Below are 23,973 nucleotides of genomic sequence, written 5' to 3'. Positions count from 1 at the left end.
CAGGACAGAGGGGAACCTGCAGGGGGCAGTGAGGGGGGGACAGGACGGAGGGGAACCTGCTGGGGGCAGTGAGGGGGGGACTGATGGAGGGGAACCTGCAGGGGGCAGTGAGGGGGGGACAGGACGGAGGGGAACCTGCTGGGGGCAGTGAGGGGGGGACTGATGGAGGGGAACCTGCAGGGGGCAGTGAGGTGGGGACAGGACGGAGGGGAACTTGCAGGGGGCAGTGGAGGGGGGGGCAGGACGGAGGGGAACTTGCAGGGGGCAGTGGAGGGGGGGACGGACGGAGGAGAACCTGCAGGGGGCAGTGAGGGGGGGACGGATGGAGGGGGACCTGCAGGGGGGCAGTGGGGAGGACCAGACCTGAGGGTTACCTGGGGTCGAGCTCCTTGGCCACACGTTTTGCCTTGTTCCATTCCTCACCCTCAATGAAGGCATCAATGGCTTCTCGGATGAGGTCCAGGTTGAGGTAGAGCTCAGCTGCCTGCAGAAGCGGAGCAGGGTCACGCTTGGGCATTGTCACCTGGAGCTCCAAGACCAGAGGCCGTCTGCGCCCACTTGTATGGAGCCCACACCATGGGGCCAGAGCCCTGACTGCAGCCCCTGGGCAATGCTGCATTTAGCCCAGGTCCTGTCTGCCCACACAGGCCAATGCCAGAGGTTTCAAGGGGAGTGAATTTTGTATCATTTGCAAATTTGGCCACCTCACTGTTCCATTGTGAAGACTGGCCACTAATTCCTACTCTTTGTTTCCTATCTTGTAACCAGTTACTGACCCATGAGAGGACTTTCCCTCTTATCCTATGACTCCTTACTTTGCTCAAGAGCCTTTGGTGGGGGACCTTGTCAAAGGCTTTCTGAAAATCCAAGCACACTATGGTGATTGGCTCACCCAATATTTCATACTCTTAGCCTCAGGACACAGCGTCCGTCTCCTTCTCTGGGACACGATGTCCCCTTCCCTTCTCGCCCCCCTGGTCGACATGCAGAGACTGCACGGCCTCCAGCGCTCCCTCCTCACTTCCCCTGCTGTTGTGCAGAGGCCTGGACCCGAAGGCGTCCAATTCTAGCTGATACTTAAAGCTGTTTATACAAGTCAGCAAAGATCAAAGACAGAGTGGACTGGTCCCACCAAAGCAGCTCCTGTTCCCGCCCAAGGACTGTGCTGAGATGGCGTCTGAGAAGCAAAGGAGAAGGGAATCTGAAATCAATGGACCCAAACTGGGGTGTGGGAAATGAGATGTAATTGGTGGACAGAAGGAGGGGACGCATCGTTCCACCCCAGACCCTTTGGGGCTCCTTATAGGGAGACGAGGTGGGAAATCAGGACTCCACGACTCTTGGCAAGTTGTTCCAGTAGTTAATGACTCTCACTGCTAAACATTCACACCTTATTGCCAGTCTGAATTCTAGCTTCAGCTTCCAGCCATGGGCGCTTTAGCCCTGTCTCTGCTAGACTGAAGCGCATGTTATTAAATGTTTGTTCCCTATGTAGGTACTCACAGACTGTAACCAAAAACAAGGAGTCTGGTGGCACCTACCCCCTGAGACGGTAACCAAGTCACCCCTTCCCCGTTCATCCCACTGACATTAACACCTCCCTCCCTTCAGCACTGCGCTGACAGCAGCAGCCCGTACCGCACTGTACTTCTTCATGGCCACCAGCTGGGGTCCCACCAGCCGCGTCACCTCCACGCTCCGAGGCTGGCCCAAGAATTTAATGGCCAGCTCAGCTGCCTGCAGGACAAAAGGCATCAGCAGTGCAAGGGATGGGAACTGTCAGAGAGAAGGGGCCCTTTGGGGAGAGCCAGGCCCCGGCCCTGAGACTGGGGGGAGGGGCCTGTCGGGGAGAGCTGGGCCCCAGCCCCAAGATTGGGGGAAGGGGCCCCGTTGGGGCAAGCCAGGCCCCGGCCCTGAGATTGCAGGGAGGGGCCCCATCGTGGACAGTCCAACCCTGGCCCTGGCGGTTGTGTGGGGCACAGCCATCAATGGGACACTGGTGCCCAGCTCATCTCTCGGGTCTCAGTCAGCCTGAAGCCCTCAGAGACGTGTGGGGGTTGGGCATGGTGTCTCTTTGGGGTGGGGGAACCAGTGTATGGTGGGGCCCCTGGGGTACCAGGGGAGGGGCGGGGGCTCAGGACTTACCTTCAGCCAGCACTTCTCCACCAGCAGGCTGTTACTGGGATCCTGTACCTTCAGGTAGCAGTCCACAGCCCTGGCGTATTCCCCAGCCTGCTCCCACTGCCGGGCCTGCTCCAGCATGCCCTCCACGCCTCTGCCAGGACCAACACAGGAGATGAGCCCATGCTGGGCATGGGGAGATGGTGCAGGGATCCTGGTGGGGCCAGGCCCAGGCATGAGCCCTGCACACAGGGAGAGGCAGGTGCAGGGATGGAGAGAGGTTCGGCTGGTGCTGTCTCCTGCCCCCGCCCAGTGCTCAGGGAGGCAGCATGCAACGGGCTCTGGGGCCCCGCTGCAGGGAACTCAGCCAAGCACTGGACGTCCCTGCACCAGCTCAGCTCAGTGCCCCCAGGTGAACAGCCTTGGCCTACCTGGTCCCTTTCTTGGCAGCCTCCTTGTCGTACTCCTCCTGCAGCACCTCCAGACGGCTGGGGACGTACTCCTTACAGGTCCGCAGGGCGTCGCTCCACATGCCGGCCTCCTGCGCCAAACACACCAGGGCCAGAGTGGGGAGGGTCTTTGCTCAGCCTGCTGGGCTCCCAGCACCCCAGGGCCCCTGATCCAGCCCCTCACCCCCTCACTGCTACTACCATGGAGGGGACACCACAGCCCTCCTGAACCCCTCCACCCCCTCACAGCTACACCTGGGGAGGGACAGGGGAGGTGGGGGGGATGATGGCAGGTTCCCCGCCCAGACACTGATCTCTCAGGGGGATGATGGCGGGTTCCCCGCCCAGACACTGAGCTCTCAGGGGGATGATGGGGGGTTCCCCGCCCAGACACTGAGCTCTCAGGGGGATGATGGGGGGTTCCCCACCCAGACACTGATCTCTTGGGGGGATGATGGGGGTTCCCCGCCCAGACACTGAGCTCTTGGGGGGATCATAGGAGGTTTCCCGCCCAGACACTGAGCTCTCGGGAGAATCATGGGGGGGTTCCCCGCCCAGACATTGAGCTCTTGGGGGGATCATGGGAGGTTTCATGCCCAGACACTGAGCTCTCGGGAGAATCATGGGGGGGTTCCCTGCCCAGACATTGAGCTCTCGGGGGAATCATGGGGGGGTTCCCTGCCCAGACACTGAGCTCTCGGGGGATGATGGAGGGTTCCCTGCCCAGACACTGAGCTCTCGGGGGAATCATGGGGGGGTTCCCCGCCCAGACACTGAGCTCTTGGGGGGATCATGGGAGGTTTCATGCCCAGACACTGAGCTCTCGGGAGAATCATGGGGGGGTTCCCCGCCCAGACATTGAGCTCTCGGGGGAATCATGGGGGGGGGTTCCCTGCCCAGACACTGAGCTCTCGGGGGATGATGGGGGGGTTCCCTGCCCAGACACTGAGCTCTGTGGGGTGAAGTGACATCGCCACTGGCCGCACCCACCTTGTAATATTTCACGGCCAGCTCTGGCCGCTGGGCCCGCAGGAGGAAGGCCTCTGCTTTCTGGAATTCCTTCTGCTCAAAGGCGAAGCGAGCCTGTCCCACGAGCACGTTGGCCACGCTGTCCGGGTCGTGGGCCTCAGCCACGCGCTGGGCAGCGTCCCAGTTCTGGTTGTGGACAAACCTGGGGAGCCAAGGAGACATGCCAGCCTGGGTCCAGCACATTGGGGTGGGGGAGGGAGCATGAGATCGACTGGAGAGAAGAGCTGTCAGGCTGGGGTCAGGCACGGGAGCAAGGCCCCCTGGTCTGGAACCTGGATTCAGTCAGCAGGGGGCACTCACATTAGCACCGCTTCCTTGGGCTTCCCAGCTTTAATGAACTCGGCCTCGGCCTCTTCGAACTTGCCCTAGGACAGAGGAGAGCAATCTGCTTAGGCACCGTGGCCTCCCGCTCCTCACCCCGGCCAGGAGGGGCAAGGGCTTCACAGAGCCGGCTTACACGCTCCGGGCTGCAGCCACGCCACTTCCCTGGGGGGGCGGAAGAACCTGCCTGGTGCAGGCCCCCGGGTGAGTGCTCTGCAGTCTGGGCACAGTGCAGGGCGTGGGGTCGTACCTCGTCCTCCAGGAACATGGCGTACTTCAAGTGGATCTCGGGTGTCTTCTGCTTCAGCGAGAGCCGGGCCAGTTCGAACGCAAAGTCAAAGACGCTGTGACGAGAGGAAAGGGATGGGGGTGAGCCGAGCTAGGTCCTGGCTGTGCCCCATGTGGAGCGGACGGGTGGGGGAGGGCTGGTGCTGGCAGGCAGAACCCAAGGCGAGGTGGGAGGCTTGTGAGGGGAGAGCTGAGGCTGGGACCCCGCACAGGAGACGGCTGATGGTGCAGGCAGTGAGAGAGGACAGGGCAGGTGCTGATGCTGTGACAGGAGCCTGCCTCAGTGGGTGGCAGCTTGTGGTGCTGCTGATGACTTGGCCCCTGACCCCCACCCCTGCAGGTGGAAGCTCTGCAAAGCCTCACCTCCCTCAAGCCAAGATGGGAAAAGCTCCTTCCCAGCCCCCCAGGGATGGGAGGTGGGCAGCGGTCCACACAGCCGCTCCTCCTCGGTCCCTATGGGATGCAGATGGAGCCTCCATCCCGTGGCCTGTAGCTGCTGTGAGTGAAGGACATTCCCCAGGCCAGGCTTTGCTCTCCCTATGCCAGGAGGCGAGCTCCTAGCCTCAGGACACTCACCCATTATCTGTTGCATGGTCGATAGCCATTTCCAGAAGCCCAAACTTATTGAGGAGTTTCACGGCAGCTTCCCCTCCGAGGCTCTTTGCCCACAGATAGGCCACATGCTTGTAGGAATTCGCCCCCCCGTGGGCCTTGGCTACCTGTCCAAAGCAAACAGAGCTGAGTCTCCCAGGGGGCTCCTTGCTGGAGCAAGTCCGTCCCCAACTCAGACCCTTCCCCAAGTTACAGCCTCCCTGAGGCCCGGTGAGGAGGAGGCAAGGACCTGCAGGGGACAGAGTGCAGAGACCTCCCTTCCTCCTCAGCATTGCTCACCCAAGAGGGCAGCAGACATGGATCCCAGCATGCAATGCTCCATCCTGACCCAAGCACTAGGCACGGCGGCTAGACACATACGGGGACCTGCTGGTGCCATGCCCTGTCCTGTTAAAGAGCTGCTGTTACCCTGTACGCTTCCTCCCACATGTCATTCACTCTGTACATGTTCACTGTGACCTTCCAGTCCTTGGCTTCCAGGTAGTGGTACTCAGCCTCCTGCCAGCGGCCCTCAGCCGCCAGCTCCTGTGACAGGAGACAGTGTGTTAGCGAGTGTCCCGAGCCCTCCCCGCTGGGGTGATAGATCCTTGCCCGCTCCCCGAGAGCTTTACCTTCCCCAGATGCAGGTGTGTGTCACTCAGCAAGTCCTTGTGGTACTTTGCTACCAGGCGAATCATCTCATCATACATCTTACACTTTTTATACATGGTGATCGCCAGATCAGGTTCCTCCACCATGATGTACAGCCTGAGAACACAAGCATGGACATGCTGAGAGTGCCGCTGGGCCGGGCCCGGGACACAGGCGCAGACTCTGCCGCTGGGCCGGGCCCGGGACACAGGTGGGGCAGGCGCTCACTGCCGCTGGGCCAGGCCCGGGACACAGGCGCGGCAGGCGCTCACTGTCACTGGGCCGGGCCCGGGACACAGGTGGGGCAGGCCCTCACTGTCACTGGGCCGGGCCCAAGAACCCATCTGCTCCCAGGCCAGCTGGAGCAGAGCATGGACTGAATACTCATCAGACAGGAAATGGTGCACGGCATGTCGTGTTGATGAAAGGTGTGGGACTGAGTGCTGTGGAGATGGACGGCACCATGTAACCTACCCACACGGGCGATGGCAGGGCCACCTTCCCATCCTGTCCCTACCAGTCTGCCTCAGCCCTCCCCTGCAGGGACCCTCCTGGGCTCTGGGGCCCAGTCATGCCTTGGCCTCCCTGCTGAGGCTGCCAGCAGCCCCAGGGGTTGATGACGACTTGGTGATGTGGACCCCAGCTCACTTAGTTTAGACCACTAAAAAGCTTATGTCACTGCTACCCTGGGATCGATTGGACCTAGTGACTTACACGGGAATGGCCCAGTATCCCATTCCCTACCACCCCCTCAGCAATCCTGTCCTGGGGCTGACCAGAGCCAGTACCCATAGAGGAGAAAGGCCTTGGATGGCATTCCCAATCCCCAGCCAGTCAGTCCACTCAAGCTGGGATTAGATAGGAGCTGGCACTCACTGGAGGGAGAAGGCCCCGATCACCCTCCTGAGCCAGCCACTGGATCTGGTCCAGCTCCGCTCTGCCATGTGCAAACAGATGCTCCACCCCTAGGAATCCTGCCTGGCGTCTCAGCTGGAGGCTACAGAGGCATGTGAGATGGCTCAAGGGCCACGTGGCTGAGCGGTGACATGTGACCTGCAGGGGGTTTCTCTTCCCTACCCTCAGCCTGGAACTCCCCTCCAATCCCAGGAAAGCGCCTTTGTCCTCCCAGCATAAACCAACCTCACAGCAAGACTCCTAGGGCACATTCTTGGCAGCCTGGCTGGGGACTGGACTCTGGAGAGACTCAGCCCTGCCCTGCTCCAAGTCCCCCGGGCCGCTACCGAGGCCTAGCCCCCCACCCATGGTGTCCAGGCAGACACTCACCGCTCTGCTTCTTTGTATTTGCCCTGCTTCTCCATCTCTTGAGCCTGGGTGATGTAAAGCATGGACACATCTTCCTGCCTCATGCACTTGGTCGCCAGCTGCAGGGAGACACGAAACAGGTTCCAGCTCCCTACCCAGCAACCGCAGCGTAAAGGGGACAATGAGAATGTGGGGAGAGACCCCCAATCCCCTCACAGATCTGCTCCGGCTCCCTGCTGAGCTAGCCAGGCAGGGCACGGCATACGAACCCAGCCATTCCCCCCGGGAACGCCAGCTGGGTGTGTGGGGGACTCAGCTCTGAAGCCCTAGGCACTGATTCCAGGCACTCACTGAGCACGGCTCTGGGGACAGACACTGACCCCTGCCCCCTGGGATGCAGATGCTGCATCCACAGCAGACTGTGGGCGCTTGGTCATGCAACTCAGAGAGAGCAGGGCTGAGCCCGGGGGGTGCCCAGTCCTTTAGAGAAGCGCTGTTATTCAGGCCAGAGCCAGAAGTGGAGGGAGACACAGACAGGGCACAGGGAGCAGTGGCCTACCCCATTCTGCGGCTGGGAGCTCGCAGCGACCCTTTGGGAACTGAGCACTGCCTGCAGGCTGCTGAGTCCAGGGCACCAGGAGACATTTACTGCTTTGGAAAGTGGGGAGCAAGACCCGAGAGACTCAGCCACCCTTAGCCTCTTTCCCTACCTTGTGTGCCTGCTCCCAGAGCCCCGCCTGCGTGTACATGTCAATCGCATCCTTGGGCCGATCTCCTTTGATGTACAGCTCCTCTGCAATCTGTGGGGAAGAGGACAGCAGGTGAGCCGCCTCTGGCCGTTGTGGGGCTGGGAGATGCTGGGAGCTGGCGTCTCACCTGGTACTCTTGCAAGGCTGCGTAGTGCTGGGCGATCCTGGGGTAGTACTTGACTGCTACCCTTTTCTCTTGTGAATCCAGGATGTAAATGGCCTTCTTCCACTGCCGGGCGCCCAGGGCTGCCTCGATGGCCTTGACGGAGCACCTAGTGCCGGAAGGGCAGAGACGCTTAGCAGGCCTGGGAGATCAGATCCGGCTGAGCTCTGCTCACTCTAGGGACAGGCAGTGAGAGTGGGAACTGGGTGAGGAGACAGTGAAGCAGCCTCCCTGCTCGGGTCACATGCATGCGTGTCTGCACAGGGCACAGGGGAGCACGGAGAGTCAGAGAGAACAGCTGGCAAGGAGGGGAAGGTATCACCAGGCCGGGCATGTGGAGGAGAGAAAGTCCACCAGCACCTTAGAGAAACGGCCTAGACCAGGCTCTGGCCACCGCTCGCAGATCACGAGGAAAGGGCTGTTTAGGCTCCAAGCCTAGACTCCAGTTTCCCCATCATAAAACCACCATACACTGTGGCACAAGAGGGTACAATCAGCGTCCCAAGCTGGGAGAGCAGAGGGCTCTGGGCACCGGCAGAGCTGGGTGTGTGTGAGGGAGGGAGCCCAGGGCTGGGATAGCAGAGGGCTCTCGGCACCAGCAGAGCTGGGTGTGAGGGAGGGAGGGAGCCCAGGGCTGGGATAGTAGAGGGCTCTGGGCACCGGCAGAGCTGGGTGTGTGTGAGGGAGGGAGCCCAGGGCTGGGAGAGCAGAGGGCTCTGGGCACCAGCAGAGCTGGGTGTGAGAGAGGGAGCCCAGGGCTGGGAGAGCAGAGGGCTCTGGGCACCGGCAGAGCTGGGTGTGTGTGGGGAGGGAGCCCAGGGCTGGGATAGCAGAGGGCTCTGGGCACCGGCAGAGCTGGGTGTGTGTGAGGGAGGGAGCCCAGGGCTGGGAGAGCAGAGGGCTCTGGGCACCGGCAGAGCTGGGTGTGTGTGAGGGAGGGAGCCCAGGGCTGGGATAGCAGAGGGCTCTGGGCACCGGCAGAGCTGGGTGTGTGTGGGGAGGGAGCACAGGGCTGGGATAGCAGAGGGCTCTGGGCACCGGCAGAGCTGGGTGTGTGTGAGGGAGGGAGCCCAGGGCTGGGAGAGCAGAGGGCTCTGGGCACCGGCAGAGCTGGGTGTGTGTGAGGGAGGGAGCCCAGGGCTGGGATAGCAGAGGGCTCTGGGCACCGGCAGAGCTGGGTGTGTGTGAGGGAGGGAGCCCAGGGCTGGGAGAGCAGAGGGCTCTGGGCACCGGCAGAGCTGGGTGTGTGTGAGGGAGGGAGCCCAGGGCTGGGAGAGCAGAGGGCTCTGGGCACCGGCAGAGCTGGGTGTGTGTGGGGAGGGAGCACAGGGCTGGGATAGCAGAGGGCTCTGGGCACCGGCAGAGCTGGGTGTGAGGGAGGGAGCCCAGGGCTGGGAGAGCAGAGGGCTCTGGGCACCGGCAGAGCTGGGTGTGAGGGAGGGAGCCCAGGGCTGGGATAGCAGAGGGCTCTGGGCACCGGCAGAGCTGGGTGTGAGGGGGGGAGGGAGGGAGCCCAGGGCTGGGATAGCAGAGGGCTCTGGGCACCGGCAGAGCTGGGTGTGTGTGAGGGAGGGAGCCCAGGGCTGGGAGAGCAGAGGGCTCTGGGCACCGGCAGAGCTGGGTGTGTGTGAGGGAGAGAGCCCAGGGCTGGGAGAGCAGAGGGCTCTGGGCACCGGCAGAGCTGGGTGTGAGGGGGGAAGGGAGAGAGCCCAGGGCTGGGATATCAGTGGCCTGTGGGGCTCCAGCAGAGCCGCGGAGGGGAGGGCTGGTGTGCTGAGCACCAGCCCCATGTCAGTAGGGTTCAGCCAGCCCACTAGCGTAAGGAGACTCACCCAAGTGCATCGCTTTCTGAGCTGCGCAGCTGCCGTGGGAATGCTCCAGCCTGGCCTTACCTGGCTTCAATGTAATGGTTAATGGCAGCATCCAGCTGCTTCTGCTGCACCAGGTGATCTCCCCAGGCCTCTTCCAGCTTCAGCACCTCGGCCGGGAACGCCACGCGAGCCAGCTCCACCGCTGCCAGGGGAGAGGAACACGTCACACCAGCCACCAGCCCGGGGAGGAGGCTGAGCTGGCAGCTCTGAACAGGCCCTGGCAGGTGTGGGGCTGATTCGAGGAGCGCCTGGCCTCCTGCTGGCTGATCCGCCCGGGAGGAACCTGCGCTGGGGCCATGGGTGGCTACAGGAGATGGGAACTCAGGACCAGAAGGGCTGGCCTGGGGCAGCCTCAGCAGGCAATGCTGTTCCTCAGCTCACGGAGCTGCAGCTCAGAACTAGAGCAGCAATGACACGCAGCCACGTGCTCCGGGCTCCGGGGCAGGCACTCGTGCGGCATCAGGACAGGGCATCCCAGCAAGAGGCGGTGGGGGTGCTCACACCAAGGAAGGGGGAGGGGGACCACAGTACCTTTCAGGAAGGCGCAGCCCTTGTGGTAACACTCCAGAGCCTTCTGGGGGTTCCTGATCGTCTCAAACAGGTCTCCAGCCTAACGCACACACACACACACAGGCTGTCAGACAGGCTGCAGAGCCGCTGGCCCACCTGCCACCTCACACCAGGCCGGGGGCCGGTACCAGAGCGCCCAGACCCCGCCGCTGCCCCAGCCATGCACCCCGCCAGGTACAGAGCCCCCAGGCTCACCCCACAAGCCATGCACCCTGCCAGCCCCAGGGCCAGTCCCAGGCCAGAGCCCCCAGGCTCACCCCACAAGCCATGCACCCTGCCAGCTCCAGGGCCAGTCCCAGGCCAGAGCCCCCAGGCCCACCCCACAAGCCATGTACCCTGCCAGCCCCAGGGCCAGTCCCAGGCCAGAGCCCCCAGGCTCACCCCACAAGCCATGCATCCTGCCAGCCCCAGGGCCAGTTCCAGGCCAGAGCCCCCAGGCTCACCCCACAAGCCATGCACCCTGCCAGCCCCAGGGCCAGTCCCAGGCCAGAGCCCCCAGGCTCACCCCACAAGCCATGCACCCTGCCAGCCCCAGGGCCAGTCCCAGGCCAGAGCCCCCAGGCTCACCCCACAAGCCATGCACCCTGCCAGCCTCAGGGCCAGAGCCCCCAGGCCCACCCCACAAGCCATGCACCCTGCCAGCTCCAGGGCCAGTCCCAGGCCAGAGCCCCCAGGCTCACCCCACAAGCCATGTACCCTGCCAGCCCCAGGGCCAGAGCCCCCAGCTCACCCCACAAGCCATGCACCCTGCCAGCCCCAGGGCCAGTCCCAGGCCAGAGCCCCCAGGCCCACCCCACAAGCCATGCATCCTGCCAGCCCCAGGGCCAGTCCCAGGCCAGAGCCCCCAGCTCACCCCACAAGCCATGCACCCTGCCAGCCCCAGGGCCAGTCCCAGGCCAGAGCCCCCAGGCCCACCCCACAAGCCATGCACCCTGCCAGCCCCAGGGCCAGTCCCAGGCCAGAGCCCCCAGGCCCACCCCACAAGCCATGCACCCTGCCAGCCCCAGGGCCAGTCCCAGGCCAGAGCCCCCAGGCCCACCCCACAAGCCATGCACCCTGCCAGCCCCAGGGCCAGTCCCAGGCCAGAGCCCCCAGGCCCACCCCACAAGCCATGCACCCTGCCAGCCCCAGGGCCAGTCCCAGGCCAGAGCCCCCAGGCCCACCCCACAAGCCATGTATCCTGCCAGCCCCAGGGCCAGTCCCAGGCCAGAGCCCCCAGGCTCACCCCACAAGCCATGCACCCTGCCAGCCCCAGGGCCAGTCCCAGGCCAGAGCCCCCAGGCCCACCCCACAAGCCATGTACCCTGCCAGCCCCAGGGCTGGGGTCCTGAAGCCGTCACCCTGCACTCCACCAAGCCAGGGCTCGTCCTAGAGCTGCCAAGCAGCTGCCAGTTTGTTTCCTGTGGCGATGCCAGCAGGCACCATGAAGAGCTGCTTGGAAGTTCCCAGCAACTCCAGGGACGGGGACGAGGGCTCCTGCCCCAAGCCCTCTACCTCTAGGGCGCAGGGAGCTGGCGCCACAGCTCTGTGCAAGTGAGGCTCCAACTCTCCTGGGGTGGGGACTGAGGGGAGTGTGGAGGTAAGGCTGTTACTCTGTGAGAGTGGGGGCCATGTATGAGAGATAGTGGGGAGGGGCGAGGCACTGACCTGGGGGGTTTGGGGAGGGGGGAGGTTCTGACCCTGGGGGAGGGGGAGACACTGACCTGGGGGGTTGGGGGAGGGGGAAGCTCTGACCCTGGCGGAGGGGGTTGGGAGAGGGGCGAGGCACTGACCTGGGGGGGTTGGGGGAGGAGGAGGCTCTGACCCTGGGGGAGGGGGGAGGAGGAGGCGCTGACCTTAGGGGGAGGGGGAGGCTCTCACCTGCTCGTACAGCTCCCCTTTGATCAGCGCGGTGGTGATGCGGTTCATGACATCCCCATTGGCCAGGAGCTGGTCCCGAGCCATGGCCAGCCGAGCGGCTCGGGCCGGCAGTCCGGCCCTCAGGTACAGGCCCACAGCGGCCAGGTGCTCCCCTTGGCTCTCCTGCACCTCCCCAGCCTTCTCCTCCTGCTGCGTGTCCAACAGCCACTGGTAATAGCCCCGGCGCAGCGTGTCCAGCGCCGGGTGCCCCTGGGGCAGGCGGGGGGCAGCATCTGTCAGCACAGGCCCCACCCTCCTGCAGGCTTCTCCCCGTGCCAGGCACAGAAGCCGGCCAGAGCCCCCCAAAATCGTTACAGGCCCCCACGCTCCCCTCCACTCCGCCCCAGTGTCCCCAGAGCTCCCCTCCACCTCTTCTCCGCCCCACAGCACCCCCTGAGCTCCCCTCTGCTCCACCCCACAGCGCCCCCTGAGCTCCCCTCTGCTCCGCCCCACAGCGCCCCCTGAGCTCCCCTCTCCTCTGCTCCGCCCCACAGCACCCCCTGAGCTCCCCTCCCCTCTGCTCCGCCCCACAGCACCCCCTGAGCTTCCCTCTGCTCCGCCCCACAGCACCCCCTGAGCTTCCCTCTCCTCTGCTCCGCCCCACAGCGCCCCCTGAACTCCCCTCTCCTCTGCTCCGCCCCACAGCGCCCCCTGAGCTTCCCTCTCCTCTGCTCCGCCCCACAGCACCCCCTGAGCTTCTCTCCCCTCTGCTCCGCCCCACAGCACCCCCTGAGCTTCCCTCTCCTCTGCTCCGCCCCACAGCACCCCCTGAGCTCTCCTCTCCTCTGCCCCACAGCACCCCCTGAGCTTCCCTCTCCTCTGCTCCTCCCCACAGCACCCCCTGAGCTTCCCTCTCCTCTGCTCCGCCCCACAGCACCCCTTGAGCTCCCCTCTTCTCTGCTCCGCCCCACAGCACCCCCTGAGCTTCCCTCCCCTCTGCTCTGCCCCACAGCACCCCCTGAGATCCCCTCCCCCTCCGCTCAGCCCCACAGCACCCCGAGATCCCCTCCCCCTCCGCCTAGCCCCACAGCACCCCCTGAGCTTCCCTCTGCTCCACCCCACAGCACCCCCTGAGCTCCCCTCTCCTCTGCTCCACCCCACAGCGCCCCCTGAGCTCCCCTCTCCTCTGCTCCACCCCACAGCACCCCCTGAGCTTCCCTCCCCCTCCGCTCAGCCCCCCAGCACCTCCTGAGCTCCCCTCCCCTCTGCTCCGCCCCACAGCACCCCCTGAGCTCCCCTCTCCTCTGCTCCACCCCACAGCACCCCCTGAGCTTCCCTCCCCTCTGCTCCGCCCCACAGCACCCCCTGAGCTCCCCTCCCCCTCCGCTCAGCCCCCCAGCACCTCCTGAGCTCCCCTCCCCTCTGCTCCGCCCCACAGCACCCCCTGAGCTCCCCTCTCCTCTGCTCCACCCCACAGCACCCCCTGAGCTCCCCTCTGCTCCTCCCCACAGCACCCCCTGAGCTTCCCTCCCCTCTGCTCTACCCCACAGCATCCCCTGAGCTTCTCTCCCCTCTGCTCCACCCCACAGCACCCCCTGAGCTCCCCTCTCCTCTGCTCCACCCCACAGCACCCCCTGAGCTCCCCTCTGCTCCACCCCACAGCACCCCCTGAGCTTCCCTCCCCTCTGCTCCACCCCACAGCACCCCCTGAGCTCCCCTCTGCTCTGCTCCACCCCACAGCACCCCCTGAGCTCCCCTCTCCTCTGCTCCACCCCACAGCACCCCCTGAGCTCCCCTCTGCTCCGCCCCACAGCACCCCCTGAGCTCCCCTCTGCTCCACCCCACAGCACCCCCTGAGCTTCCCTCCCCTCTGCTCCGCCCCACAGCACCCCCTGAGCTTCTCTCCCCTCTGCTCCGCCCCACAGCGCCCCCTGAGCTCCCCTCTCCTCTGCTCCGCCCCACAGCGCCCCCTGAGCTTCCCTCTCCTCTGCTCCACCCCACAGCATCCCCTGAGCTTCCCTCTCCTCTGCTCCGCCCCACAGCACCCCCTGAGCTCCCCTCTCCTCTGCTCCGCCCCACAGCGCCCCCTGAGCTTCCCTCTCTGCTCCACTCCACAGCACCCCCTGAGCTCCCCTCTGCTCCGCCCCACAGCACCCCCTGAGCTCCCCTCTGCTCCACCCCACAGCACCCCCTGAGCTTCCCTCCCCTCTGCTCCGCCCCACAGCACCCCCTGAGCTCCTCTCCCCTCTGCTCCGCCCCACAGCGCCCCCTGAGCTCCCCTCTCCTCTGCTCCGCCCCACAGCGCCCCCTGAGCTTCCCTCTCCTCTGCTCCACCCCACAGCATCCCCTGAGCTTCCCTCTCCTCTGCTCCGCCCCACAGCACCCCCTGAGCTCCCCTCTCCTCTGCTCCGCCCCACAGCGCCCCCTGAGCTCCCCTCTCCTCTGCTCCGCCCCACAGCGCCCCCTGAGCTTCCCTCTCTGCTCCACCCCACAGCACCCCCTGAGCTCCCCTCTGCTCCACCCCACAGCGCCCCCTGAGCTTCCCTCCCCTCTGCTCCACCCCACAGCACCTCCTGAGCTCCCTTCTGCTCCACCCCACAGGACCCCCTGAGCTCCCCTCTCCTCTGCTCCGCCCCACAGCACCCCCTGAGCTCCCCTCTGCTCCACCCCACAGCACCCCCTGAGCTCCCCTCCCCTCTGCTCCACCCCCCAGCACCCCCTGAGCTCCCCTCTCCTCTGCTCCACCCCACAGCACCCCCTGAGCTCCCCTCTGCTCCACCCCACAGCACCCCCTGAGCTCCCCTCTCCTCTGCTCCGCCCCCCAGCACCCCCTGAGCTCCCCTCTCCTCTGCTCCGCCCCCCAGCACCCCCTGAGCTTCCCTCCCCTCTGCTCCGCCCCACAGCACCCCCTGAGCTTCCCTCTCTTCTGCTCCACCCCATAGCACCCCCTCAGCTCCCCTCTGCTCCACCCCACAGCACCCCCTGAGCTCCCCTCTCCTCTGCTCCGCCCCCCAGCACCCCCTGAGCTTCCCTCTCCTCTGCTCCGCCCCACAGCACCCCCTGAGCTCCCCTCTGCTCCACCCCACAGCACCCCCTGAGCTCCCCTCCGCTCAGCCCCACAGCACCCCCTGAGCTTCCCTTCCCCTCTGCTCAGCCCCACAGCACCCCCTGAGCTTCCCTTCCCCTCTGCTCAGCCCCACATGCCTCCCTTCCCCAGCCTTGTGTTCCCCCACGAGCCCCTCTCAGTTCCATTCCCCAGCTGCACGGCCCAGCAGGATGCGCTGCCTTTCCTCCCAGGCCTCCTCACCTGCCAAATCCACAGCCCCCAGGCCCGCTGCAGACCCGTGTACCTTCCCAGCCTGCCTGATAACAGCCTCCTCCCCCAGCTGCCAGCCGCAGGAATCCTCCTTCCTTGCCCCCTGTCCCTGGCGTCACAGCCAGCCCTCATTCACCCCCTGCCCTGTTCCTCCATTCCCTTCTGCAGCTCTGCGCACGCTGGAGTGATAACAACCCCCCACACCTTCTTTACCGCAGAGGCCTTGCCCAGGCTGGGAGCCCCCAGGCACCTCCCCACTCAGCCACCTGGCGCTGAACTGGCTTATCCGAGTCCAACTGGGAGCCTCCCAGGCAGGTGCAGGCTCCCCGTGACAGAACCCACACTCAGACGTTATCCCCCAGCGGCAGATGGAGCACCCCAGCGGGGCCCAGTCCATGGGCAAGGGAGGGCAAAGCGCAGTATACACCGTACCTTGGCCTCTGCCACCACGATGCACTCGTCCCACATGTGCAGCTCCTGGTACATTTCCATGGCCTCCTCCACCGCGTTCTGGGCACAGAGAGCAGAGCGTTACTATGGGGCGGGCTTCCCTCTCTGCTGACTCGTCAGTCTGAGCCTGGGGAAGACCCTGCCACATGGGGTTAGCTCCCAAAACGAGGCCAGGCTGAGCACTTCAGCCAATGAGTCCGGAATGCTGGGCAGCAGGGTAAACCTCACAGCCAATAAATGAGCCCCCCGCACCTCAGGGAAACCTCGCTCCCACTAGAAGAGCTGTGAGAACGATTAAAGGGTTAGAAACCTGCCTCACAGTGACAGACTCCAGGAGCTGAAGGTGAAGGGGTGACTTGATCACACTCTCTAAATACCTACATGGGGAACAAATATTTAACAACGGGCTCTTCAGTCTAGCAGAGAAAGGTCTAACACGATCCAGTGGCTGGAAATTAAAGCTAGACAAATTCAGACTGGAAATAAGGTGTAAATTTTTAACAGTGAGGGCAATTAACCACAGGAACAATTTACAAAGGGCCGTGGTGGATTCTCTATCATTGGCAATGTTTAAATCAAGACTGGATGTTTTCCTAAAAGCTCGGCTCTAGGAATTATTCTGGGGAAGTTCCATGGCCTGTGTTCTACAGGAGGTCAGACTAGATGATCACAATGGTCCCTTCTCTAGGGAAGTATGAGCCCCACCGCACTGCAGGGCAAACCTCACAGCCAGTTGTGGAGAGGTTATACAGTTCCTGGTCCCGAGGGTCATCAGACAGGACCAGGATGTGGTGCAGTGGGGAGCTTAAGAAATGTAGGAAGGAAGGGAAGCTTGGCGCTCTGTGCTTATGTCCTCACACCACAGGGTGTCAGCAGCGGGAAATCCCTCTCTCTCAGGGGTAAAGGAAAGACTCCCACAGCAGCAGAGTGGTGAGGGAGTGGGAACAGTGGAAAGCCAGGGAGCAGAGCTGCAAAAGCTGCAGCAGGAAGGGTGCAGAGTCTCTCAGCGCAGCAACAGGGCCCATAGCACAGATGAGTGCTACAGAAGTTCGATTTTGGAAACTCAGGCAGCAGCCTTGCTGGATCCGTAGGTCTGAGTGATTCCGGGTGGCTTATGATTTACAGAGAAAGCACAAGACAGCAGGTACATGCCCTGATATTTGCCATGAGTGATGCTGCTGTTGTGTGCCATACCCATCCGGCTGAGGAAAAGCAAGAAGACTCCAAAGCTGTGACAGAGTGGAATTTTCTGTAATATTTTTGTGAATGATGCGCATGGCAGTGACTCCCTGGCCTAGGGACTGCTGCCCCGTGGGGGCAGAATAGGGTTACCATATTTCAGCAAGAAAAAAAGAGGACGGGAGGAGCCCCGCCCTAGCCTCGCCCCTGCCCCTCCCACTTCCCGCCCCCCCAGAACCCCCAACCCTCCCCCCGTTCCTTGTCCCCTGACTGCCCCCTCCTGGGACCCCTGCCCTTAACTGCCCCCCAGGACTCCACTCCCTATCTAAGCCTCCCTGCCTCTTGTCCCCTGACTGCCCCAACCCTTATCCACACCCCCACCCCCAGACAGACCCCTGGGACTCCCACGCCCCATCCAACCACTCCCCACCCCCTGACAGCCCCCCCCCGAACTCCCAACCCATCTAAACCCCTCTGCTCCCTGTCCCCTGACTGCTCCGATCCATCTCCCCACCCCTGCCACCTGACAGCCCCCCCCAGAACTCCCAAACACTCCCCCCCTGCTCCTTGTCCCCTGACTGCCCCCTCCTGGGACCCCTGCTCCTAACTGCCCCCCAGGACTCCACTCCCTATCTAAGCCTCCCTGCCTCTTGTCCCCTGACTGCCCCAACCCTTATCCACACCCCCACCCCCAGACAGACCCCTGGGACTCCCACGCCCCATCCAACCACTCCCCACTCCCTCCCCAGAACTCCCAACCCATCTAAACCCCTCTGCTCCCTGTCCCCTGACTGCTCCAATCCATCTCCCCACCCCTGCCACCTGACAGCCCCCCCCAGAACTCCCAAACACCCCCCCCTGCTCCTTGTCCCCTGACTGCCCCCTCCTGGGACCCCTGCTCCTAACTGCCCTCCAGAACCCCACCCCCTACCTAAGACTCCCTGTTCCTTGTCCCCTAACTGCCCCTTCCTAAGACACCCCCCCAACTGCCCCCCAGGACCCTACCCCCTACCTGCACCCTGACTGCCCAAAACTTTCTCCACTCCCCCCAAAAAGCCCCCCCCGTTTCTTGACTGCCCCCTCCAGAACCTTCCTGCCCCCGGTCCCCCTTACCCTACTGCTCAGAACAGAGTGTTGGGCTCTGTGCAGCCGAGCCGGACACGTGGCTGAGCTCCCCAGCACAACAAAACCCGGTCTGGCCCTGCACAGTGCTGCTGGACTGGGCTGCAAGGGAGCTGCCGGCTCAGAATGCAGGGCGGATCCGGCTCCTCTACAGCTGCTCCTGAGTCCAGCCCGGGACTTCCCTGCAGCCCTCCCAGCCGCTCGCTCTGCTAATCCCGGACATTGTGAGTGCTTTACAAATTCCCCCCGGACGCTATTTTTAGCACACAAAAGGAGGACATGTCCGGGTAAATCCGGACGAATGGTAACCCTAGGGCAGAAGGGGTAAAAAGCTGCTCTGGGGTAGAGCCAGAGACATGAGATCTTGTGTCAGGTAACTGTCTGGGGTGGGAGGAATGGATTGTTGAAGGACTGGCTGAAACCAACCCAAATCAATGGAGGATCCTGAGAGAGCCCTAAAGACTGAACAACTGACACCTATCCACAGGAAACTCCAAGGCCTGTTCCTGCCGTGAGATCTGAACTTTGTGTTGTCAAGATTTATGGGTCCCCCATTTGAGCCTTTGTCTACTTGCTCGCTGCTGCATCCATTAATGAAAGTGCCATTTTGGGTTGCCGTTACCGTGGCCAGAAGAGTAGGAGAGCCGCGTGCCCCAGTGCCGGCCTAGCCTGTAGAACTGCTGATGATTTTGATTGACCACATATCTGAGGTACTTCCTATGAACTTGGTTGACTACCACATGGAAGTAGGCAACTTTTAAGTCGAGGTCGGCACACCAGTCCCCAGATCCAGGGCAGGAATAACAGAAGCTAGGGTGACCATGAGAGACTTTATCTTTTTTAAGAATTTGTTGAGTTGTTGCAGGTTTAAAACTGGACTGAGACTGCCCCCCTTTGCTTTTGGGATTAGGAAATAACAGGAATAAAACCCTTTCCCTCTTGGACAGTGCAGAACCTCTTCTCTGGCCCCTGACCGAAGGAGAGATTGCACCTCCTGGAGAAGGAGCTCCACCTAGGTGTGATCCCTGCAGAGGGATATAGGCGGGGAGGAAGAGGCAGAAACAAACTGAAGGGTATATCCCACTTCCACAATGCTCACGACCCACTGGTTGAAGTAATTTGGGAGCAAGCACTGAGGAAGTGGAACAGATGGTTTGCAAATGAGGGGGAAATAGGATCAGGAGAGATGGAGACTGGTCCGGCATCCTCGATTGGCCCATCAAAATGACTGCTGGGCAGTTCACAGGCGTCTTGAAAGGTCCAGAGCTGGAGCCGAAGCAACAGGAGGGGGAGGCCTGCACTTCTAACCCCCGCACTTCTTTTTTGACAGGTCCTGACAAGGGAGGTGGAGTGGAAAAACAGTGGATCTGTTGAGGTCAATAGCGCTTTCTGACCAGACAGGCGTGTACAAGCCCATGGAGCTTGTTGTCCACTTGGTCTGAGAACAGAGAAGGACCCTCAAACGGCAAGTCCTGAACAGTGCTCTGGACTTCACAGGGGAGACCAGAAGACTGTAACCCTGAGGATCTTGGCATGGCAACAATGGATGCCATGGGTCTAGCTGCTGAGTCTGCCACGACCAGACCAGCCGGCAGCCATGTTCTCAGTACTAGTCTGCCCCTGTTCACCAGGGAGAAGAACTTCTGCCTGGCATTCTCAGGAAGCAATTCTGAGAACTTCTCCATGGAGCCCCATAAATTTAAATCATAGAATCATAGAACTGTAGGACTGGAAGGGACCTTGAGAGTCATCTAGTCCCGTCCCCTGCCCTCAAGGCACGACTAAGTATTATCTAGACCATCCCTGACAGGCGTTTGTCATAAGGCCCCAGCAGAGCCTACTGGTTGGCAATTCAAAGCTTCAATCCTCTAGTTGAATAAATGTTCCCGCCAAACAAGTCCCATCTCTTTGAATCCTTTGATTTGGGGGGTGACAGCCTGATGCCCCATTCCTCTCTCTCATTAGCAGCTGTAACAACTAAGGACCCTGGAGATGGGTGGGAGTAAAGTTATTCAAAGCCGTGGGAGGGCACATAGAGCTTCTGCTCTGCTCTCTTTGAGGTGGGAGGCAATGAAGATGGGGTCTGCTATAGCACCTTTACAGACGTCAATACTGCCTCAGTCCCAACCTAGAGGGACCTGCCATTGATCATAGATTCATAGATTCTAGGACTGGAAGGAACCTCAAGAGGTCATCGAGTCCAGTCCCCTGCCCTCATGGCAGGACCAGATACTGTCTAGACCATCCCTGATAGACATTTATCTGACTTACTCTTAAATATCTCCAGAGATGGAGATTCCACAACCTCCCTAGGCAATTTATTCCGGTGTTTAACCACCCTGACAGTTAGGAACTTTTTCTTAATGTCCAACCTAAACCTCCCTTGCTGCAGTTTAAGCCCATTGCTTCTTGTTCTATCCTTAGAGGCTAAGGTGAACAAGTTTTCTCCCTCCTCCTTATGACATCCTTTTAGATACCTGAAAACTGCTATCATGTCCCTTCTCAGTCTTCTCTTTTCCAAACTAAGCAAACCCAGTTCTTTCAGCCTTCCTTCAGAGGTCATGTTCTCAAGACCTTTAATCATTCTTGTTGCTCTTCTCTGGAGCCTCTCCAATTTCTCCACATCTTTCTTGAAATGCGGTGCCCAGAACTGGACACAGTACTCCAGTTGAGGCCTAACCAGAGCGGAGTAGAGCGGAAGAATGACTTCTCGTGTCTTGCTCACAACACACCTGTTAATACATCCCAGAATCACGTTTGCTTTTTTTGCAACAGCATCACACTGTTGACTCATATTTAGCTTGTGGTCCACTATAACCCCTAGATCCCTTTCTGCCGTACTCCTTCCTAGACAGTCTCTTCCCATTCTGTATGTGTGAAACTGATTTTTCCTTCCTAAGTGGAGCACTTTGCATTTGTCTTTGTTAAACTTCATCCTATTTACCTCAGACCATTTCTCCAATTTGTCCAGATCATTTTGAATTATGACCCTGTCCTCCAAAGCAGTTGCAATCCCTCCCAGTTTGGTATCATCTGCAAACTTAATAAGCGTACTTTTTATGCCAATATCTAAGTCGTTAATGAAGATATTGAACAGAGACGGTCCCAAAACAGACCCCTGCGGAACCCCACTTGTTATGCCTTTCCAGCAGGATTGGGAACCATTAATAACAACTCTCTGAGTACGGTTATCCAGCCAGTTATGCACCCACCTTATAGTAGCCCCATCTAAATTGTATTTGCCTAGTTTATCGATAAGAATATCATGCGAGACCGTATCAAATGCCTTACTAAAGTCTAGGCATACCACATCCACAGCCTCTCCCTTATCCACAAGGCTCGTTATCCTATCAAAGAAAGCTATCAGATTGGTTTGACATGATTTGTTCTTTACAAATCCATGCTGGCTATTCCCTATCACCTTACCACCTTCCAAATGTTTGCAGATGATTTCCTTAATTACTTGCTCCATTATCTTCCCTGGCACAGAAGTTAAACTAACTGGTCTGTAGTTTCCTGGGTTTTTTTATTTCCCTTTTTATAGATGGGCACTATATTTGCCCTTTTCCAGTCTTCTGGAATCTCTCCTGTCTCCCATGATTTTCCAAAGATAATAGCTAGAGGCTCAGATACCTCCTCTATTAGATCCTTGAGTATTCTAGGATGCATTTCATCAGGCCCTGGTGACTTGCAGACATCTAACTTTTCTAAGTGATTTTTAACTTGTTCTTTTTTTTATTTTATCTGCTAAACCTACCCCCTTCCCATTAGCATTCACTATGTTAGGCATTCCTTCAGACTTCTCGGTGAAGACCGAAACAAAGAAGTCATTAAGCATCTCTGCCATTTCCAAGTTTCCTGTTACTGTTTCTCCCTCTTCACTGAGCAGTGGGCTTACCCTGTCCTTGGTCTTCCTCTTGCTTCTAATGTATTGATCAAACATCAATCAGATGAGATGAGGACTCCCTGAGCTCCTTGACCTGCAGCCACCCTCCCTCACAATTCCTGATAAGCTTTAAAATCATCAGGAGGGGTGAAGTTGCCTCTGAGGAGGAGGAAGCCAAGACTGGACGTGGTTGAATTTCTTCCACAGCCTGTTCCTCTGCTTTCACTGCCTCGTCTGAGCCCAGTACTGGACGTGGGATGGGGCAGCTCGGTGCAAGGACTCCCCCACCGAGATGAGGGCACGCAGCAGGCACGGCGAGGGGAGGATCTAGAAGTTGGGGGGAAAACCCAGGGGTTCCAATAAGGCCACCGAGACAGGCCTGGTCCCCAGGGACCCCCTGGCCACATTTCCATAGTAATGCCCACGGTGGGGCTGCGCTGGTGGGTGGAGAAGGAGGAGAGAGCAGGGATCCGCGGGATATGCTTCAGCATTGTGAGATACGAGAGCCCATCTCTGAGTCCCCCAGGGAAGCTTCCCTTCCCTCTGACCATGGAGGGGCTGGTCCAGTGGGTGCTGGAGGCTGGCCCCGAGAACCTGGGGACGGGCACAGCATTGCCATCATTGCTGGCTTCCCCTCAGCTGATACCGATGGGCTGCCTGTCCAGGAAGCAGGCAGCTGGCATGGTAACACAAGTGGCACTGCGGGTGTTGGTGCCAGGCGGGGCAACGGGGCCCAGGGATCTGACTCCTGCATGGCCAGCGACACACAGAAGCAGAGCAGATTCCTTGCCGCTGTGAACACTTCCAGGGCAGTCGGCACTGAGAGCGTGTCTGCCATTGCAGTGCTGCTGAAGTTGATGGTGTTGCTTCTGGCACCGCACTCAACAGTGCCCTCTCTGGCACTGAAGCCAACTGTGCCGGCGTAGGCACTGATTTGGAGGCGGAGCGCTTAGATTTCATATGCACTCTATACCACTCCCTCTTGCCCCTCTTACCAGACTTGCAAGGTGGAGCTCTTCCCCTGGTTGGTTCCCCTGTGGAAGACTTAAATTTCTTCCTCGGCACTGGTGAAGGAGATCGCTGCCGGGACTCCAGCAACATTGGAGGTGAGCTTTTCACTGGAGTGATAGCCCTTGGCACTGAGTTGGACCAGGACGGCTCCAACAGTGGTCTGAATGCTGCCTCCATCAGCAGGAATTTCAGCCTAGCCTCCCTATCCTTTTCATTCTAGGCTTCAATTCCCGGCAAATCTGGCATTGGTCTTTCACCCGTGCTTTGCCCAGGCACTTAAGACAACTACTGTGCGGGTCGCTCACCAGCATAGGCTTTGAGCAAGAAGCACTTGGCTTGAAGCCCAGCAATTGGGGCATGCCTCGGTGCCGGCAGCAGAACACTGAAATGGAGAAAAACAACAAAATCAACCCTCCCCCCCCATTTTTTTAACCAAACAACTAAAACTTACTAACTATAACAACTACTAAACCACAATGATACTACCTACACAGCAGAGAGAAAGCTGTTCTGCCAACGAACAGGGATTCCAGCGACTGCCACAGGCAGTAAGAAGAAAAATTGGAAAGAGTCCAGCGAAGGGTAACAAAAATGATTAAGGGGCTGGTGCACATGACTTATGAGGAGAGGTTGAGGGAACTGGGATTGTTTAGTCTGCAGAAGAGAAGAATGAGGGGGGATTTGATAGCTGCTTTCAACTACTTGAAGGTTGGTTCCAAAGAGAATGGAGACTGTTCTCAGTGGTAGCAGATGACAGAACAAGGAGTAATGGTCTCAAGTTGCAGTGGGGGAGGTCTAGTTTGGATATTAGGAAACACTATTTCACTAGGAGGGTGGTGAAGCACTGGAATGGGTTACCTAGGGAGGTGGTGGAATCTCCTTCCTTAGAGGTTTTTAAGGTCAGGCTTGACAAAGTCCTGGCTGGGATGATTTAGTTGGGAATTGGTCCTGCTTTGAGCAGGGGGTTGGACTAGATACCTCCTGAGGTCCCTTCCAACCCTGATATTCTGTGATTCTATGATTAAGGAACTACGAGTGGGCTAGTGACAGCTCTGCCCTTCAGACCTGACTGCAGTGGCATGCAGCAGCAGAGGGTGCTTGAGC

The 23,973-nt window shown here is 60.4% G+C and overlaps 1 protein-coding gene across 2 annotated transcripts in view; it reads right to left on the bottom strand.

The window, feature by feature from the left end:
• Positions 1-23,973, bottom strand: part of IFT172 (intraflagellar transport 172) — a 120,426-nt gene that overhangs the window by 37,040 nt on the left and 59,413 nt on the right. For both annotated transcript variants that reach the window (XM_054022079.1, XM_054022080.1), the window contains exons 21-37: positions 15,654-15,731; positions 11,927-12,175; positions 10,028-10,106; positions 9,518-9,638; positions 7,590-7,734; positions 7,424-7,513; positions 6,735-6,832; positions 5,432-5,567; positions 5,229-5,345; positions 4,785-4,927; positions 4,171-4,264; positions 3,900-3,964; positions 3,561-3,741; positions 2,553-2,662; positions 2,146-2,275; positions 1,639-1,737; positions 375-484 (exon numbers count right to left, since the gene is read on the bottom strand). In XM_054022079.1, the coding sequence (XP_053878054.1) occupies positions 375-484; positions 1,639-1,737; positions 2,146-2,275; positions 2,553-2,662; positions 3,561-3,741; positions 3,900-3,964; positions 4,171-4,264; positions 4,785-4,927; positions 5,229-5,345; positions 5,432-5,567; positions 6,735-6,832; positions 7,424-7,513; positions 7,590-7,734; positions 9,518-9,638; positions 10,028-10,106; positions 11,927-12,175; positions 15,654-15,731 (2,045 nt within the window). The remainder of the gene's footprint in view (positions 1-374; positions 485-1,638; positions 1,738-2,145; positions 2,276-2,552; positions 2,663-3,560; positions 3,742-3,899; positions 3,965-4,170; positions 4,265-4,784; positions 4,928-5,228; positions 5,346-5,431; positions 5,568-6,734; positions 6,833-7,423; positions 7,514-7,589; positions 7,735-9,517; positions 9,639-10,027; positions 10,107-11,926; positions 12,176-15,653; positions 15,732-23,973) is intronic.

This window comes from Malaclemys terrapin, chromosome 3, assembly GCF_027887155.1.
Source record: "Malaclemys terrapin pileata isolate rMalTer1 chromosome 3, rMalTer1.hap1, whole genome shotgun sequence".
Lineage (NCBI taxonomy): Eukaryota > Metazoa > Chordata > Testudines > Emydidae > Malaclemys > Malaclemys terrapin.
Note: the sequence above shows the minus strand (reverse complement) of the source record. Positions and strands in the feature narration are given on the sequence as shown.